Source organism: Pipistrellus kuhlii, unplaced genomic scaffold, assembly GCF_014108245.1.
Source record: "Pipistrellus kuhlii isolate mPipKuh1 unplaced genomic scaffold, mPipKuh1.p scaffold_m20_p_2, whole genome shotgun sequence".
Lineage (NCBI taxonomy): Eukaryota > Metazoa > Chordata > Mammalia > Chiroptera > Vespertilionidae > Pipistrellus > Pipistrellus kuhlii.
In genome coordinates, this window is record NW_023425515.1 from 150,801,754 (window position 1) to 150,821,065 (window position 19,312).

Here is a 19,312-nt window from a genome sequence, read left to right on the forward strand (position 1 = left end):
ACTGGCTTTTATAGTGAAGCTAAACTAGAATAAATTCCATTAGCTGGATAGAGGACAAGTATCTGCTCAAGTGACATTTTAAAAGTCAAAGTAGGGACAAATCATGAGTGCTTTTATACAGAGAATTGAAAAAAAAATTTAAATACAACTTTGAATACAACTGCTCTACAACTTGAGCCTCGGTCTTGAACAGCCCTCAAAATTATGGGGTGTTTTTTCTTTGCTATCTATTTTCTTTGCTGCTGCCCATTTTTTTGGAGTTTCTGAAAACTAAGAGGAAATATGGCACACATTATTAGGACATAAAAAAAATTGTCCTTTCCTAGACTCAAAGTAATTTCTATAAGAATGTTTAGAGAAATGTCTCAGACTTAACATTTCCCAATCTTCAAAAGTTGCTGCAGTGATACAATTAAATAGACAAAAGATACTATAACTATTTATAGTCAAAGACATATTTTCACTATGCAATTTTAACTATACATATATACATATGTACTCACATACTATATTTATAAAGTATACATAGGGTGTCCCCCAAAATATACACACATACTTTGAATAATTATAAAGATAGTGTTTATAAAAATATATTTCATTTTCAAAATTGAGCTATTAGCTATTAAAGTGTACATAACATATTTTTGGGACACCATATATATATGTTTCCATATTTATAGGGTTGCCAGATTTATAACTAAAAATTTAGAACACCCGGTTAAATTAAAAAAACAACAACACAAAAAATGTTTCTTTTTAGTACAAATATATCCCAGATATTACACATTCCAAATATCCTATAAAGAGATTAGATTTCAGTCATATACTCAAATGTCCCGGGTTTAGACATTTGAAATGTTCAAACTTATTCTTTTTGACAGAGGCCGTGTATATTTTTACATAATTTGAAATGTTCAAACTTATTCTTTTTGACAGAGGCCTTTCTTTCTGGTGAGAAACACAATAAATAAGACCTGCAAATGTTACTGGAGCGTCACAATTTTATTTTATGTCCTTGACTCCTCCTCTTTAATCTGGATCTTAATAGAGATAAACAAACAATGAAAAAGCATTCTGAAGGATTTGCAATGCTGGTCTGGTAATTAACTACAGGAGAGGCCTTTTTTTCAACAGATGACAAAATCATTGTAGCAATTGAGAAAAATCAAGAAGTTAAGGTACACTCTTAGTTATTCTTTTTTTTTTCTTCTATTTACTGTTCTACCACTTTTTTTGTGCTTAATGGCTAATCATTAACCTCAAACTTCTAAAGCCAGTTCTAAGGCCATGGGATATTAATGTGACTCCAGAACAGATGACTAAGATATTTTGAACCATTTCACAGCCAGAAGTTCTACAACATTTTAAATATGTATTTTATTGATTTTTTTACAAAGAGGAAGGGATAGGGATAGAGAGCCAGAAATATCGATAAGAGAGAAACATCGACCAGCTGCCTCCTGCACAGCCCCCACCGGGGATGTGCCCGCAACCAATGTATATGCCCTTGACCGGAATTGAACCTGGGACCCTTCAGTCCACAGACCGACGCTCTATCCACTGAGTCAAACTGGATTCAGCAACATATTATATTTTTAAAATAAGAACTCTTACCATGAACCAGAAATTCTCCATGAACTGTCCAGTTTAGTGTCCTATCATGACTGGTGGAAAATAAGACCTATGCTTCAGGACCTTCACATCTGACTTGAAAGCAATGATGTAGAACAGGGAAGTCACCCCCAAACACTATACTTTCCTTTCATAACCCCATAAAGTATTGGTCATGATTGTCTTTGAAAACTGGTTTCCAATTTTATTCTGTAAGATCACCTGGGTTGTTTAAAATCCTGCACGAAGTATTGCTTTGCTAAGGTTTCCAATACTTTTTTGCAGCGACAAATATCTACCATAGAATGTTTTAAGATGATTACTTCACCTCTTTAAACACATCATGAGGCATGTATTGTGTTAAATATTAATTATATTGATTTCAGCTAGGAACTTGCACATACCTCTGAGATAAAAGATAATGGGATGCTTCAAAACCTGTCATGGAAATCTCTGCTTCTGGATTAGCAGCTTCCCAGGGGGAGGCCCACCCACTGGCCTGAAAATTTTCAAGATCAACTCTGGGATCATCAAATAAATAAGGGGAAAACCTGGGCTACCCAGCCATATCCTTTCCTTCCCTAAAAGCCAATGTTATCTGTTTGGGTTTTTGGTAATCCCTATACTAGGACACATACTTGCAAATTGAGAAGACTCTGCCAATAGGTTGAAGATTTGAAAATAATTTTAAACCATAAAGGATAAAAACAGTAGTCTTAAGCAATTTATCATTAGAAAAAGATAATTATACTTGTTTTGCATTGTGTTTTCCCTATAATTAGCTACCATAACTTAGAAGAGTTGGCTGGATGCTTTGCACAACAATGCATCCCAAGATGTATAGGTTTGTTGTTTATGGAAGGCTTATAAAAGTAGTTTCAGAGTAGGATGCATAGGTCAGACATAACTAGAGGGGTTTCCAGTTATAAGCTGACCTTACCAGGAGGGTCTAACTGCATTGTAAGAGCAGACCCAATAACATTCCCTCGTGACACAGGATCAGCTGAACATCCAATGGGCTCTAGAAACAAAATCCTGTACTATAACTTATTCTGAGAAACTCAGCAAGTTGTTTAGTTTCTTGGAGATTAAGTTTTTCTATCATTAAAATGGAAAATTAGAAATAATATATGTAGAGTGCTTGGCAAGGTGTCTGAGACCATTGTAGGACTATAATTTATTCTACAGGATTTGTATTTGAGGCTGAGTTTTGTTTCAGAATTTTAAATGGATATGAGCTCAAGGTACCTTCTTGACTTGGGTTTGCATTTGAGTGGAGGTTTCGGTTGGCTCTTAGGCACCTAAACTCTTTTCTTCTTGTTGTTGACAACAGCTTGTATAATTAACTACTGAATTCCCACAATATGCTGCTGCAGGTGTGATGCCGTGTTATATCATATAGATTACATGACCCGGGAGTTACTCATAGAAATGCTGGCTCGCTGTTTGACATTTAGATTATTCACCAGGGTAAGGAGTGTAAACCAGAATTGCCAGAAAGATAGATCAAGCCTGTCAAATGAAACCATAACTCCAAATGGCCTTGTACTGAAGCTATATCATTTTTTTAAAAGCCTATTTGGAGATAACCCTCCGTATTCATGATTCCATGACTTAGCTAATTTCCTCAAATTAAAAGACGTTAGAACTCTGTATTAACCCAAGTTCATGAATAGCTACAAATTGCCTGACATAAGGATAATTGCTCTAACTATGCATTTTGCTCAGATTTCCGTAGTCGAGGTCAATCCAGTAACATATCTAACGTAATTGAATATGTGGCTGGGATAGGGGTGAGAGGAGTAACAGCAATTTGTCTGGAATGAAATATATAACCAAACAATGGCAGAATGACTAAGCTGTATTCTCCAGACACAACAGATACGGAGTGTGGCTGAGTTTCAGACACGTGTTCATAAATACCCCTTCCAGCTGAGCATGCAATGGCTATTGCCAGTTTCTGAAGGGCTCAGATGCTTGTCCAAAGGATGCAAACTTTTCAAGAGTAAGGTAAGCCGAATACCCTAATGCCAAACCAAACAACTAAAATGTGCTTCGCAGTTCTGCTCACATGGGAAGAGCATTTGCCTGTGTTGACTTTGTTCTCTGTTATTTGTGTGTGAATTTCGGAGAAGTCTCAGGGAGCAAGACCTCACTGTTTTGAAGTCACTGTGAAAAAAAGTGAGGGGAGGGGGGCTTCTCATTCAACCTAACAACTATTTAATTGGATGCCTACCAGGTGTCTAGAGCTACTTTAAATGCTGCACCTATAAGAGTGAACAAAGTAGCCCTTAACCTGTTTGGCTCAGTGGATAGAGTGTCAGCCTGCAGACTGAAGGGTCCCAGGTTCGATTCCAGTCAAGGGCATGTACATTGGTTGCAGGCACATCCCAGTAAGAGGTGTTCAGGAGGCAGCTGATTGGATATTTCCTCTCATTAATGTTTCTATCTCTCTATCCCTAACCTTTTCTCTCTGTAAAAAAAAAAAAAAAAAAAAAAAAAAAATCAACAAAATGTATTTAAAAATTTTAAAAAAAGAGTGAACAAGGAAAACACAATTCATGTCCCCAGTAAACTTACAGTCTAAGGGAGTAAAACCTAAGTTCTACAACAAAACCCCCAAACTATAAACTGTGATAGCAAATTGCAAAACAAACAAGTTACTGAGTTGGTATAATTAGAGAAGTGATAACATCTAAACTGAGGTCTGGAAAATAAGAAGGAGCTTTGGCTGAGCTTCAGCTTTCAAGCTCTATGATTATATGTTAGCAAGTCACATTAATAAATGACCCTGTGAATTTACCTTTAATTTTTAAAGCATTTACTTTGGAGCAAAAAGAATAAGATTTGATTCTAAGCATCTCCATTTAGTAGCTGAAGAGTTTGGACAAATGTAGTTATCTCTCTTGTATCCTGGTTTCACACTGAAAATGAGGCTCTCTTACTTTCCCTGAGGTGAGCATCCCACGAGATAACACAGGTGAAAGCCTACTTAGACAGGAAAGGGCTCTTCTGACGTGTTTCTGTAGATGCCACTTTGGATCTCGCAACGCAAAAGTAACACACTTTTATACACTTAAAGAGAAGCTCTCTTTACTTAATGCTCTATTCTGGCACCACAGAAAGCTCTGAGAGCAAATAAGCTTTAAGTGAAGAAATGGGCCTTAAAAATCACTACATTGCACCATAACTAATGTTCCCTTGGGCAGAATCCAAGTTCTTGGGGGAATGCAGCCCTGGATCATGTGGCTGGATCATGAAAAGCAGTGATCAAAAAAGTAAAATAGCTCTGGCTGTTTGGTCAGTGGATGGAGCGTCAGCCTGCGGACTGAAGGGTCCCGGGTTTGATTCCAGTCAAGGGCACATGCCTGGGTTGTGGGCTTGGTCCCCAGTGGAGGGCATGCAGGAGGCGACTGATCCATGGTTCTCTCCCATCATTAATGTTCCTATCTTTTTCCCTCTCCCTTTCTCTCTGATACCATTAAAAATATTTTAAGGAAAAAGAAAAAAATTTCCTGAATTATTCCTAATAATACTTCCTCCTTTATTAAAAAAAAAAAAATCAAAAATCTTCATATTGTATTCATTTTAACCCAATGCATTTTATCTTTTTTCTTTTTCTTTTTCTTTCTTTCTTTCTTTTTTTTATTTATTTCTTATTTATTTAATTTTTTCAAGAATCCATTGCTGTTTAAGAGTTTATGCTTGTGATTGCTTATTTTTGGCAAGATTTTCCTATTTTAGGATTTACTTAGAGCCCTGAGGGGCATTTTTTGAAAAGCAAAATATGACCTTTCCCAGTTTGAAAATTTTAGGACACCATAAATATAATACAGTATTGGACAATGGCGTTATCTTAAGACTTTAAAAATACCAAAAAAGAATATTCATAAGAGATCATTTTAAAATACTGCAATCAAAAGAAATAAATTCTCTGAAATCAAACTATACCAATTTAAAAATGTTTAAAGAATATACTGGTCAATCTTGATGAGATATTATCAGAAGCTTCCATACAATAGGTAAGAAATATGCAAATAAATTTTGTGCAACTTAGATCCTGCGTGTGTTAAAATACAGCAGTAAAAAATTCAGTGGCAGCTTACTCTGTCAAGAGCATAAATAAGAGCATAAATGGCCAAGAAAAACATACTCATTGCATCAATAAATGGAGACATATTGAAATCATTCTGACTCAGTTACAGATTGGAGTCAGCAGTAGCAATATCAATGGGTTGGAGCTGAGACAGGAGGGCACTGTACCCTTTCAGTTTGGTAGATAGCTAGCATTCTGTCTGGTTAAATTGGCCCTCCTGAGCTATGGGTGTGATATTTAGAGAAAGAGTTGGAATCTATTTCATTAGAGACCCATCAGAAGGTCTCTAGCTTCTCACAATCAAATGGACATGCAACATTATACTGGAAATATCATCATCATTGGATGATCTAAGCATAGCCCATGAATTTAATTTTTTTGAAAATGCTAAATTTTTAAAAATATGAATAAAATAATTAACCATCTTAGCATTCTTCAAAAAAAAAAAAAAGAAAGAAAGAAAGAAAAGAAAAGGTTCATTTTCAAAAGTCCCCAGGTCAACAAACTTCTATTTATTTATTTATTTATTTATTTATTTATTTATTTAGTTACTTTAAATTGATTTTTAGAGAGAAAGGGAGAGGGTAGAGAAATGGAAACATCACTGAAAGAAACATTGATTGGCTACCTCCTGCTGGAGATTGAGCCTGCAACCTGTGCATATGCCATGACTGGGAATCAAGACATAACCTCTTGTTTCTAGGTTGGTGCCCAAGAAGTTAGCCACACCAGCAGGGCAATAAATATCTTAAATGACCAAATCAAGTGCAATTACATAGAGCTTTTTAAAATAAAATAACCCCCAAATCAACTACCACCAACTGAAAAAAAAAGCCTTCAACTGCTTTACAGTTTTCTCCTTACAGTTAAAAATATAGAGAGCTATAACCCCTTGATATTGTTTAGCCTTACTTCTGTAAACATGGAGTCTTAAAAATTCAAAACAAGTTTAGCCCTCAAGAGCTTGCAATCTATAGCACATATAATTAAAACCCCAGATAACTGAAATGTTAGCTATGATATTAACTAAGATAGGAAAGGCAGTGGTCTATGAAAATCTGATCAAAGGCAGAGCATTTAAGGCAGTGTTGGGGGTGGGGGTGGAGGTGGGGGAAAGAAAGTCAACAAGTAGCATACTAGGAATATTATAGGTTCATAGTATATGGGCTGCTGATGTGTTTGAGGCAAACAGACGTTTTCTAGGAAATGGAAAATCAAGACAGGGGTAAAAGCCTATATTTCTTGATTCTCAAGTTATAATAAATTTCTTACTTATAGTCTTAAATGCTTTCAGTAGATCTTCTGACATCATGGATAGAAATGGAGTTGGAAGTCCACTGTTTCAGGAGCTACTAGAATGTTCATCTATTTTTTTTAAACTGTCAGTTCTTTGTCTTATATTCAAATGATTATCTTGGCTGTTAAATTATCCCATTTCCCCATGAATCTCCATTTACATATTTTAGTGTTTTAATTCAAGTCTTCTATCGATATATCTTACTTATTCTAATAGCCAGAACACTAAGCTTTCTTACCCACCCCAAATAAAAAATTTTCTATACACTTTCAAGTGAAATTTTATCTCACTTGTCCTACTTAGTAATACAAGTAATAATTAGAAATGGGTAGATACCAAAAGCCCAAAAGTAAAACTCTCAAGCATATCTTAGGCATGGAATAATTTCTCTTATAAACATTATAACCAAGATGATCAAGTCTCCCTAAGTCATCTCCCCTTTTCAGGTAATTAGATTAAAAGTTCTGAATTCAGATTTACAGCAAAATATTTACAATATCTGCTTAACTCAGACCTCTACAAATACTAAAATTCATTTTAAGATCTTTAAACATGTAAAATATGTTTCTATCTACTATTAATGAGATTTGTGTGATTTCAAATATTTATAAATCATTAATTACATTGATATTTTACCTAAATATGTAGCTGCCAAGACTGTTGAACCCAACTCCACCAAGATGTCGGTATTTTGACTCAATAAACCAGAAATCATGTGAGTTGTGAGAATCTGCATAATCTAGGTCACTGAGCAGAACAATCTAAGGTGTAGAAAGAGGTCAAACTGAGATCACCATCTTGACTCCACATTTTGAGACAATAGCTCTGGCTAAGTGGCAGAGAGAATCCAAGCATTGACAGTTTTTCAGCAGCTGGTCAACTCTCTAAACCAACCAATGACATTAGATAATTGCCAAATTAACACCTCACTTTGCTCTGTCTGATCAGCATTAGCACACAGGCTATATGATTGAGTTGGAAAGATATTTTAACTTCTGTTCTTAATATTTTCTTTTCCAAAATAACTACTTAAATTTTATCTTTTTAGATATCAGATGCCAAAACTTCTCATCCTAAATCTAAATTTTAAAAATTGGTTTAATCACTTTTATTTCCTATCTGTCCTCAAATTTCATTTTGATGATTGCTGAAGGTTATAACATTATGCACTATGCTGTTAGCAAGGAGTGAAGGGAACTTGGTCATTTAAAGTTTTTAATGATCACTTTTGAGATTGCCACATTTTGAATAGCTAAAAAATAGATTAAATTGAACCATGAAGATGAATTTCCTTTATAATAAATTCACTGATTAAGTTTCAAAAGTGGTATAGTTTTTAAACTGAAAGTAATCAGCAGGAGAAAACACATGACTGATGAACAGAATTGCATGCTTTCTAGCTTTTAACCTCTATTCCATAAAGAGAAAAAGACTATCAGACACTTCTTAAAAAGAAAATGGTTATCAGGCACTTCCCCAAACAGAAACAAAAGAAACAGGAGTTTACTGTTTTCTTCATTTCTAAATAACAGTCCTTTCTTTGTGGAAACACTTGGCTACTTTAAAGTAAATCAAACAAAGGAAGTTACAGTAAAATATCCAAGAGACTAAACAGTTTGGCCACAGTTGAGGGAGAAACATCACGTACAAAAGGACAAGACAGAGGGGCTGGCAGGTCCATGAAAAATGCTTAAGTGGAAGGATGTACAGGGACATACATCACCAAATGGCACAGTGTCTTCAAGAGTGTGAATCTATTGACCCTGGCACATGGTTGCGCTGGTGTTTTTTGACTTGGTAAGTCCTGGCTTCCAGGGAGCTGAGCTCTCTCTGCTTGCTGAGCACACTTACTCAGAAGGAAAATGTTTTAGAAGAGTAAGCTCCATCCTTGGCTTTTCTTTCAGAGATAACAATGGCATATATTTTGGGAGCTTTTAGATTTAAAACTTATTCCAAAAGAAAAAAGACAAGAAAGAAGTATACAAAATATCAAACAAATGTTTTTCCATTGACATATTGTGATTCAATTTTTTAAAAACTACTGTACTAGAATTATATTTGATACTCTAAACATAATTGCCTGATTTTTTTATTTTTAACATGGAGAGAAAGGCTTCCCTTAAAATGAGTTATCAGATTTTGAGGATATGTAAATGTTCTTAGCAAGCCAGAAGTACAGCAATCACTTCATTCTTGCTTTTTTAAAAGAGATTTGTTCACTTGGGAACTCTCTAGTGAGTTAATAGAAAGATTGGATTAAACAGATTAGAAATCAGTGAAGGAAATAGTTTTGCAAATACTCATATAAAATATGAAAACTAAGCAAAATAGATTACAAATCAAATTTATTACAAAGCCCTAGAAAACTTTCAAAATTTTTCATTTGTTAAGGATAAATAAGAGTAGAACATGGAATACTGACTTACACTCCCAATGATATAATTCAATCTTATTATAGAGTGACTGAAATACTGGTAATGCCAGATAAAGAATCAAGAGCTTAATCTCTCTTTCATCTTTGTTGGAAGACAAAGTCTAAGAAAGACAGTGTACATGTTACTTCTAGGAAATTTCCCTACATTACTATATTGTCATGTTGCATACACTGGAAAAGTATATGATGAAGCTGCCATGATATCTGAATGGTAATAAAATAAAATTAAATTACATTAAAAAGAATAGCCGCTGTCCATTTTCTTTTTATTTGGGGGGAGGGGGCGGTTAGGGAATAAGGATTTTGGGGGTAGGCTAAGGTCCTTTAAACAACACTTTATTGTCTTATCTTAGGCCATATTATATTATTTTGGGAAATAAATAGCCTTGAATTTAGCAAACTGATCTACAATAAGTGTTGGATGAGTTTAACATTGTTATTGTCAGCTTTCTGAGTACTTTATAATCATTTTCTATAACTATGGACTTTCTTCCTCCTCTTTTATGTTAAAGAAAACTACTTCCAAGCCAAGAAGACTGAGCTTGACTGATTAGTGGTTGGTCTAATAGAGGTCCAAAATATGGTAATTGCCGATTAGGATTTTGAACCGGACCTAATCAATGATGGCCAGAGTTAAAAAATAATAATTATTTCAAGCAACCATGTCAAAATTCCCTCTAAGAGATAACTACCTTTATCTATATATGTAAAAGCCTAAGCGACCATTCAACCATTCGACCAGTGCTATGTTGCACACTGACCACCAGGGGGCAGATTTTCAGTGCACAAGCATGGAAACATGGAACAGACTGATGAATATCAGAGGGAAGGAAGGAGAGAGGAGTGTGAGAAGATTTTATATGCATAGTAGAGGCTCAGTGCATGGGTCCCTCGGCCTGGCTCTGGGGATTGGACCAAAATTGGCAATCTGACATCCCCAGAGGATTCCTGGGTTGTGAGAGGATGTTGGCCAGGCCATGGGACTCCACTGGTGCATGAATCTGTGCACCAGACCTCTAGTATTTCTATATCTACAATACCTATCCCATCGAGATAATTGGTGTGAGTCAGACTACCCTGGGTGTGAATCTTGGCTCTCTTTTTTACCTTAGGCAATTTATTTCAAATCTCTAAGCCTTACTTTACTCATCTGTAAAATGGGGATAATAGTTCCTATTTCAAAGTGTTGCTGTAAGTGTTGATGGCAGGAGTTTAGCACAATGTGTGCACACATAGTATATACCTGTAAAAGTAGATTGGTTATTTACCACTATTATTCTATCAATAAAAGCAAGAGCTGAAGGAGCTAATGGAATAGTCTGCTTTGACTATTTTGTTTTGTAGATAAGAAAAAGACAAATATTCAAAATAATTAAATTAAGATAATATACCTATATTGAGACAAAGCTAGAACTCAAAATCATGGCTTATTTCCAGGCTCTTTTTACTTTGCTTTCTTCAGCTTTATGTAAATCTGAGCAGTAGAGAAAAATTAGGTAAAAATATGTCTGAGTCTCCCACTTGGCTGTCAGAACTGATTTGCATTCTATTCTAACCTCTAGTCCAGGGTCCTCTCTAACATTTGTAGGGCCACCTACCATAAGTATAAACATATGAAGGTTTAAATTGAGCTCCCTCCAGCACTCTTACCTTGACAGGCATCCCTTCCAACAGCTTGGAGTACCAGATTGAATTTAGAAATCCTAAACTCTCTGAGTAGGATGGGAAGGGTGGGAAGATCTAGCTCCTGGCCCACAGACTGCCCCATTCTTTCCCTATGTCCTAATACAAGGGAGTGAGTATGTGGGCCTTTGTGTACCCTCTGCCACAGCCTCCACATCCCAGCTCCTTCTACACTGTTCTCCCAAGCTAAAGGCTGTGTCTTTGCTTTTCCTTGAGCTTACGGGTAAACACTCCTGCAGCACATCCAAAAAAGAAGCCTGCCCAGTCCCCAAAAGTGAGCTTAAAACAATCCAGGCAGAGAATGTGGTGGTCCCATAGATGCAATGTGGTCTGGAGTGGGGATCAGCTGCTCCCTTGGCCTGGCAGATTCCTCACCTCCTGGGGCAGAGTGCGGATGGAGAAAGAGCAGGTTAGGGCTCTCTTAAATCATGGGGTCCAGGAAGAGGACACCTCTTTTTCCTTAAGAGTGGTACTGCTCTAATTATATCATTTAACTTTCGGCAAAAGTGGAATTAACCCCTTTCTATAACTGGCACCTGCCTATCACTTCCTGACAGAGTTCTAAGATGAATCTGTTGACCTATACCCGTGGTCAGCAAACTGTGGCTCGTGAGCCACATGTGGCTCTTTGGCCCCTTGAGTGTGGCTCTTCCACAAAATACCACGGCCTGGGCGAGTCTATTTTGAACAAGTTTAAGTTTAAAAAATTTGGCTCTCAAAAAGAAATTTCAATCGTTGTACTGTTCATATTTGGCTCTGTTGACTAATGAGTTTGCCGACCACTGACCTATACAATCTATACCCTTTTAGTTCTGCTGGATTCAATATTTTCCATAGTTATTGATTATTCAATTAGATACAAAATGACTCAGCTAACTTTAGGGTAATTGTAGTAGCCCGTCAGACAGGCATGGGCAGAACTAGGATGATTAGCCAGGTATGGAAGGTCACCAGAGTGGAGAGCCCTGAGTGCCTGGTGACAGGCAAAACTGGGAAAACAAGGACCTCACCCCCAGGCTGACCTTTCCTCCCCTAGCATATCACTGATCATGTGGTTTAGACCCCTGACCTTTCATATCACTGGTCATTCATCGGTTTCAGACCCTTCTTTACCCTTTCTCCCCTGGCATGCTGCTAGTCAGGTGGTAGATCCCCTTAGAGGAGGAAAAGGGGGGTAGAGAATAGCCTCCCATACAAGCCCTTGCACAACCACTCCCTTAAGCATTAAGCCCTCCAGACAATGTGATTCTGACAGGCTTCAATTAATCTTAGTAACAAAGCTTCAGAGTTATAGTCAAACTAGAGTTAACATCTAGGCTTCAGTTGTATTTCAGCTCTAGGTCCAGAAAAGCAGCAAGACCAGGTGAAGTGACGCCATGGCTGACATCAGGACCAGCTTTGATGACTCATCACCAATAACCCCCTGCCCTGGCACCAACCAGTCAGTAGAAACCATGATCCTGAAAGGACACACCTGGAAAGCTGAAGAATATTCTATTGAGGTTCTCCCTTGGGAACCTCCCTTGATATGCCCACCTTTAGAGGGGGGATCAACATACTCAGGAAGGAGGACCTATTGTGCCTTTTCTCTCTCTCTCTAGAGCACATGTGTCAAACACAAGGCCCACGGGCCAAATCCGTCCCGCCAGGCCTTGCAATGTGGCCCGCACAGCGCTGTCATCACTGCACTCCGCTGTGTTTCCATCACAATGACAGTTTATGACTGTTCAGTAAACCATTCGGCCCGCGATTTAGGCTGGATTTTAGATTTTGGCCCCTTCTCTGATTGAGTTCGACACCCCTACTCTAGAGCATGTCTATGCCCTTTCCTCTCCATTTCCCCCAGGTACGGGTCACCTTTGTCTTTCTCATAAGCTCCAAGGACCATTCATTTGCCTCTGTAACTCATTTCCTGAGCCCTTACAGCCCAATCGGCCCATTTCTTTTTATCTCTGTGACTTTCTAAAAACTTTCTCTGTAGATCTGAGTTCCTTGGCTCTGAATTCTTTCTCAGCTAAACTCAAGAATTGAGGTTGCTGAACCGAGGTCTAGTCTAACCCCTCTGGTAGCATTTTGGTGCTGTTTCACCACTAACATAATCAGCCTATCATGACCACATTCCAATATCCCACCAGGTGGGTCCCAGGTGGTTCCAGATTGGAAGAATTGTGTGCCTTTATCCCTCCTACCCAAGAGCACAGACAATTAGTCAATTAGTTGCCTTTATGTTCAACGCTCCAGCAGGACCGCACTTGCGCAACTGGAAAAATAAACCCACGTAGCCAGGAGGACTCATTTCCCCTGTAATGGTTTGTGTAGCGGACTTCATGATGCTTTCAGAAAAAAAAAGAAACATCAGTCTACCATTCCTTTTTTAGATTTTCTTAGCAAACATTTACTGATGTGTCAGATCCTGATGCTTCATTCTAAAGACAGTACTGACATTATTCAAGAATGCTCTTTTCAACAACAGAGCATCCATTTTCCTGATTAAGTCTCAAAGCTTTGTAATACCCATGAAATAGCCCCAGGGCAAAGCTAGTCTAGAAAGAAAAGGATTGTGGAGGGTTCCAGTTAGAACAATCTGCAGTTGCTTGAACAGAGGTCCTTAATGAATACCATAGCAAGTTCATCTTTCGTAAAACATCCACTCTGCTCGGTACCCATGACCCCTTTGACGTTTTTTCACCTGAAAATTTTAGGCAAGAGACTCTGTTTCCCAGTAAAAGCTACCCGCTTCCTCATCAGTCACAGCTACGCCTCAGTGGGATTGTTCTGTGTGGGTCCTTCCTCGGCCACTGTTGTTGCAACTCTGTACTTTTTTTCTGACTGCGACTGTCAGGAAGGAGACAGGAAATTCTAGTCACCCTCACAGCAGCTGCGCCATTCCTCCTATCCTCCTCCAATGACTTCAGCCGGCTTCGGTGACAGGAGGGCAGGAACTGAGCCACAGAGAAGGTCAGGAAGATAGGTCAGTGTTTATGCCTGTTGGGCTGGGGATCCTGCTGAGGCTATTTGGTTTCTTCCTTTCTATACTGTTTCTCTTTCCGTTCCTTTTTTTTTTTTTTTTTTTTTTTTTTTTTTTTTTTTTATAATGCAGAGCCAAAGCATCCTGTTTTCAAAACATCTGACTGTTTTGCCACTGAGGAACTCGTGTTCTGATGCATTTCACTGAAGTATAAAACAATTCTTCTAATTCAGGAGGCGGTAAAAGTTGAAACACCACCATTAATCAACAAATCTAAGGCAATCGGTCCTTAAAGAAAACAGCTCTCACACATCTAACTGAGTTTGGGCTGCTAGTAAAAGGTTAACTAGATACCCTCTTCATCTTGAGAAACAATGTCATTGCCTCATAGAACTCCTGCTTAATGTATTCTATCTTGTTGTGATTCTTGAGGGGAAATAACCCATGACAGTAACTTACCTGGCTGCATCTTTCTTTATAATTCTGGGATTCCATTTGGCCTGTGGCCAGCATGAAGGACTGAGGGAAATTTGGGCCAAGGAGTCTATGTTTTTATAAGTCACAGAAACAGTTTTTAATCTAACTCTTTGGGCTCTGAAGCACACTTAGGGAAGCCAGTTATAATCTTCGAGTCACAGTTTTCTTCAAAATGTAAAAGGGTTAAGGAAGAAAAACAAAAACACACACAACCCTACCCAGACGAAGTAAATATGAAGGACTGCTTGTTTTTCCTCTACTAGATAGTCAGCTCCCTACCAGCTGCATACACATGGGCCCGTATGTAACTCCCAAACACCTCCTGAGCAAAACACTGGCTCTCCCATCACCATTCTTCAATAAATTCTGAGATTGCAAACACAATTCTTATGTTCAGAGGTGGCTTAGCTGATCAGAGCTAGGGACACATACATTTTTGCAAAGATAAAGTATATGTTGTTATTAAGTTGTCATTTATTGAACTTTTACTGCACACAAGGTGTTTTGTTGAGTGCTTTAGATACATTATCTCATTCACAGCAGCTCTGTGAAGTAGGTACCATGTTTATCCCTGTTTTACAGATGAGAAAATTAAGTCATAGAGTTGTTAAGTTGGCTAAGGTCAAGTAACTAGCAAACTATAGAGATGGGATTTGAACCAGGATCTTTTGACACTGAAGCTCAGGTTTTTCTTATACTGCCTCTACAGAACATCTTCACACTTACTTTCAAGTGTTTACCTCAGAGATTTGCAGCGGCTCCTTTGTTCATTGAGAGTAAGCAAAGGATGACCAAATAAGACTATACAGTAATAAGAATGATGATGATGACTATAATTTTTAAATAGCAACTAAGATGAAATGCTCTAAAATTTTAACAATATTTAAAACTGAATGTGAGATTTATTTTTACCACAGATCTGTAACTAGCATAGATTAATTATTATTATTATTTTTTGGTTACCACAAAAATATTTATTATATCAATTATATATATTATATTATATTATATTATATTATTATATTATTATTATATTATATATTGCTATGAATTAAACTTTACCTGAGATAATTATCTAAGTAATCAGTACTTGGGGAGGTGGGGGAAAAGCTAAGTAAAAAGAGGGAGATCTTTTTAAAAATTCAAATTGATTTCAGCTGTCAGCTGGGCATTATTCATCCTCTGGATAAATGCTTTGCCCTTCAACCTTTCCACTGCAGAGTTAGAAAACAGGTGAGCCTGCATGCCTTCTGCTTAAGCTAACTGCATCAGAATTACTAAGATTTAGCCCTTTCTTTAGGGTTAGCTCTATTCAACTTTCATTGCTTCCTGCACACGACACCATAAAGGAGGAGCGGAAGCCTGAAGTGACTGGAATTCTTACCAGGGCCGGCAGTCTCTGGTCTCAGAGTCTTATTAACTATGACACTGAATATAAAAAAAAAATTAAATAAATTTGTACAACAGACAATGTCTGATTTCAGCCCTCCAGACTCCAACCTCGTTTGAATCTAACACTAACACTCAAAATGAAAACATAATGGCAATTTGCAGTTTCTCAGTGAATATTCTTCCCCTACCCCCCTGGAATGAATTACCTACTTCATCTTAGTGACTCCAGAAGAAAGTTCAGCATGTCCAATGTGGTGCAAGCTGCTGAAAAAACTACCCTCAGGTATTAAATCTACGCCTCGCATGGGTATCAGTGATCACAACATACATCTGTGGATGCTTCAAGGTAGGTAAAGCGTGTGTGAAATGCTTATACATGGGGCACAGGGTGGTTTGGAGAAATTACACAGTTAAGCCTTCCTCTTGGGGAAACAGTTAAGACTTACAACAGCCTGGAAAAACCCAAAATGCAGCCTTCAAGGGAGAACTTCAGAGAAAAATCAATAAATAGTTAAACCGCAATCCTTTTTCTTTTCTTTCTTTTTTACTTCAATTTGAACTAAAATGTAAGAAAGGAGCTTATTTATTTATTTGCTCTTTCATTAACCAATAGACCAGGAGTGAGCGAGTCTGCCCTCCCTTCCTGCAGGACCTCCGGAGGAGGCAGGCTTCCCTGCTCAGATACTCTGGAGAGCCTTGGTGGGAAATGGGGAGGAGGGACCCTCCTTTGCCAGTGTCTCTAGGGCTGGAAAGTGCATGCTGACAGGCATAGAGCAAAATCTCTTTCCAGCCCGAGAACCATAAGACAATGAGAAAATGCCTCTGAAAATGACGGGGGATTCTGAAAATGTGTACTTGTGAGTGTACAGTGTTAAGGCTTTCCGTATCTGTGTATGTGTATCCACACACACATACACACACGTGTGCGCACACACACTCTCCAAGGGAAAAATATAAGCAAAGAGCAACAACTTTCACTACAGTCTAATTCCAGGTGTTAACTAGACAAATGATACACTATAAAGTTCTTCAACACTAAGTTTTGTAGGAGGATTGTATATAAAACCATTTCTTTGCGATCGGGGTAAAACTTGATCTCAAAAAGCAGCATACCTTTTAGAAAAAACAAAAAACTTTCTGCTTTTGAGACCAGGTATATTGTTTCTTTTTCTTTTCTTTTCTTTTTTCTTTTTTCCCCCTTATCTTAACCATGCCAGCATCACAACATAACTGTTAGAAAATCCCAGAATGTCCTGAGAAGAATTTCCGAATTTATGAAACTTCAGGGCAAACCATTCTCTCCATTGATATCTGGAGGACAATATCATTTTCTTATTAAAACAACAACAACAACAACACACATGTCAAACACCGGATTGCAATGCCACATGTTATGCATTTTTACGCTATAGATTCATTCAGAGTGTATCTTTCTGACGATTTTTTTAAAAGGCATTCACATCTGTCTAGTGATCCTTACTCGTTATAAGCACATCTCCACCTAAACATAGCAGCCGAACTCCATCAAGAAGAAAAAAGTTTGGTTTCTGGGGATCACAGCGCACTGAGGATCCTAAACTTTTCTGCAGCATCAAGACCCAAGTCAAGTGTGGCACCTGGAGACAGGATCCTCTGAGGCAGCTTAGCAAACCCACCCTCCGGGTCCTGTCCAGGCTGCACCTCTGCCACAGGCAGGCAGGCAGGCAGGCAGGCAGGCAGGCAGGCAGGCAGGCAGCCAGGGGAGTCTGGAGCTCCCCGCCCAGCCCCACTTTATTGAATAAAACCTTCTTCCCTTACCTTGTTTGAAGCCATCTCGCTGACAGAGCGGTAGGTCTGGATGGTCTCTAGCTGGTCCAAGCACCAGTCCAGTTCCTCCAGCGTTTCCATCGCTAACTTTTGATAAGATTCTTCTGCAAACAAGCACACAGGCATGTAGTTAGGCTGGAGCGGCTGCAGGCTGTCCATAGCAGAGTCGCCGCCGCCGCCGCTGATCCCGGTGCTACTGAAGGTGGCTCCGAGCTCCTTCATTATTTGTGTGCCGACTCCTTCCTTCCAGCTCTCTCCACCAGGAGAACAAATCACCGCGGTGCTCTCTGCCCGGGATGGCCCCTGCCAAGTGTTCACGCCCCCTGCCTGGATGAGGTGTCTGTGATCAGCAAGAAACTTCCTCTGAGGAAGAAGGCGGGGAGCTGTCTCTTATAAGCGCATCAGCACACATGTGTCCCACACTCGGGGCAGAGGCAGGGCGCTTTCTCAGGCTCGGGCTGCCTTAGTCATCCATCCAGGGGCTCTTTAGGGTGCGTGATGTCATTTCTGAGTGTTTGCCGGGGAGAGGAGAAATGAGGGAAGCCTTTGCTCCCTTTGCTGCTCTTCTAAGTAAAACAGACAGCCGGCCCTTGGAGGGGTGGGGGTGACTGACAGTGTCACTGGAAGAGGTCGCGACCATTCATTCTGGGGAAAGTGTGTACGTGCTGGAGGAACTTCTAATTTGGCCAACCCTGTCCCGCACCGGAGAGACGCGTGGTGGGCTGCCCCTCCCCTGTCCCGCACCTCTCCTCTAAGCAGAGGCGAAATGAGGTCTCCCTGGTAAGACTTCAGTCTGAGGGAGACTGGAGTTTTATGTGAACACGTTTATTGGCCTGGGAGTCCGGGGCAGCTCTTGTTATACTAAACAAAGCTCAGACTTCTCTGCAAGGGCCAGGGTCACCGGGAAATTCTGAACCGGACTTTCAGGTGGAGCCCGATGGGGAAGGCGGCCCCTGTGCGTTTTAATTCAGGTGGGGGTGGTGGGGCTCTGACTTGTCGCTGGAGGAACCTAGGCTTTCTGGGAATGTCTCTCAGGGTCTATTAAAAAAAAATGCTGTTTTTAAGGTCGTATTTTTGCTGGATAATACAGCTCTTTTTAAGTGTTTACAACATGTCATTCCATGTCCAAAAGTTTGAGTCTAAATTAATACTTAAGGTTACTGACTGGAGAACCCCATACTCATGAACACTGAATGCATTTTGTAAATACCAGATGAGTGTGTGGTGCTACAGACAGTTATAAAATCAGACTTTCCTGTCTGCATGACTGAGTCCGAGGGGCATGCCAGCCATGAACTTTACCAACCTGTCCAAAGTGCAAGCACTGATAAAAGTAAAAATCTTGTGTGGGATGCTCTGATGCAGGAAAGACTACACACATTCCTGTCAGATTTAAATACATTTTTCATATGTTCACAAAGAAAGTCTAGGGAGACCACATAGCTTTTTATTATTACTTGAATACGCTGGTGTGTGTAGCACTCACTCACTCTTAGAAGCAGAAAAGGGAATAAACAGAAGAGTGATTCTCAGTGATTGGGTTCCCTC

At 39.0% G+C, this 19,312-nt stretch overlaps 1 protein-coding gene across 2 annotated transcripts in view; it reads right to left on the minus strand.

The window, feature by feature from the left end:
* Positions 1 to 19,312, minus strand: part of PDE4B (phosphodiesterase 4B) — a 424,211-nt gene that overhangs the window by 24,266 nt on the left and 380,633 nt on the right. For both annotated transcript variants that reach the window (XM_036444266.2, XM_036444267.2), the window contains one exon: positions 17,756 to 17,868. In XM_036444266.2, coding sequence (XP_036300159.1) covers positions 17,756 to 17,868 — 113 coding nt within the window. The remainder of the gene's footprint in view (positions 1 to 17,755; positions 17,869 to 19,312) is intronic.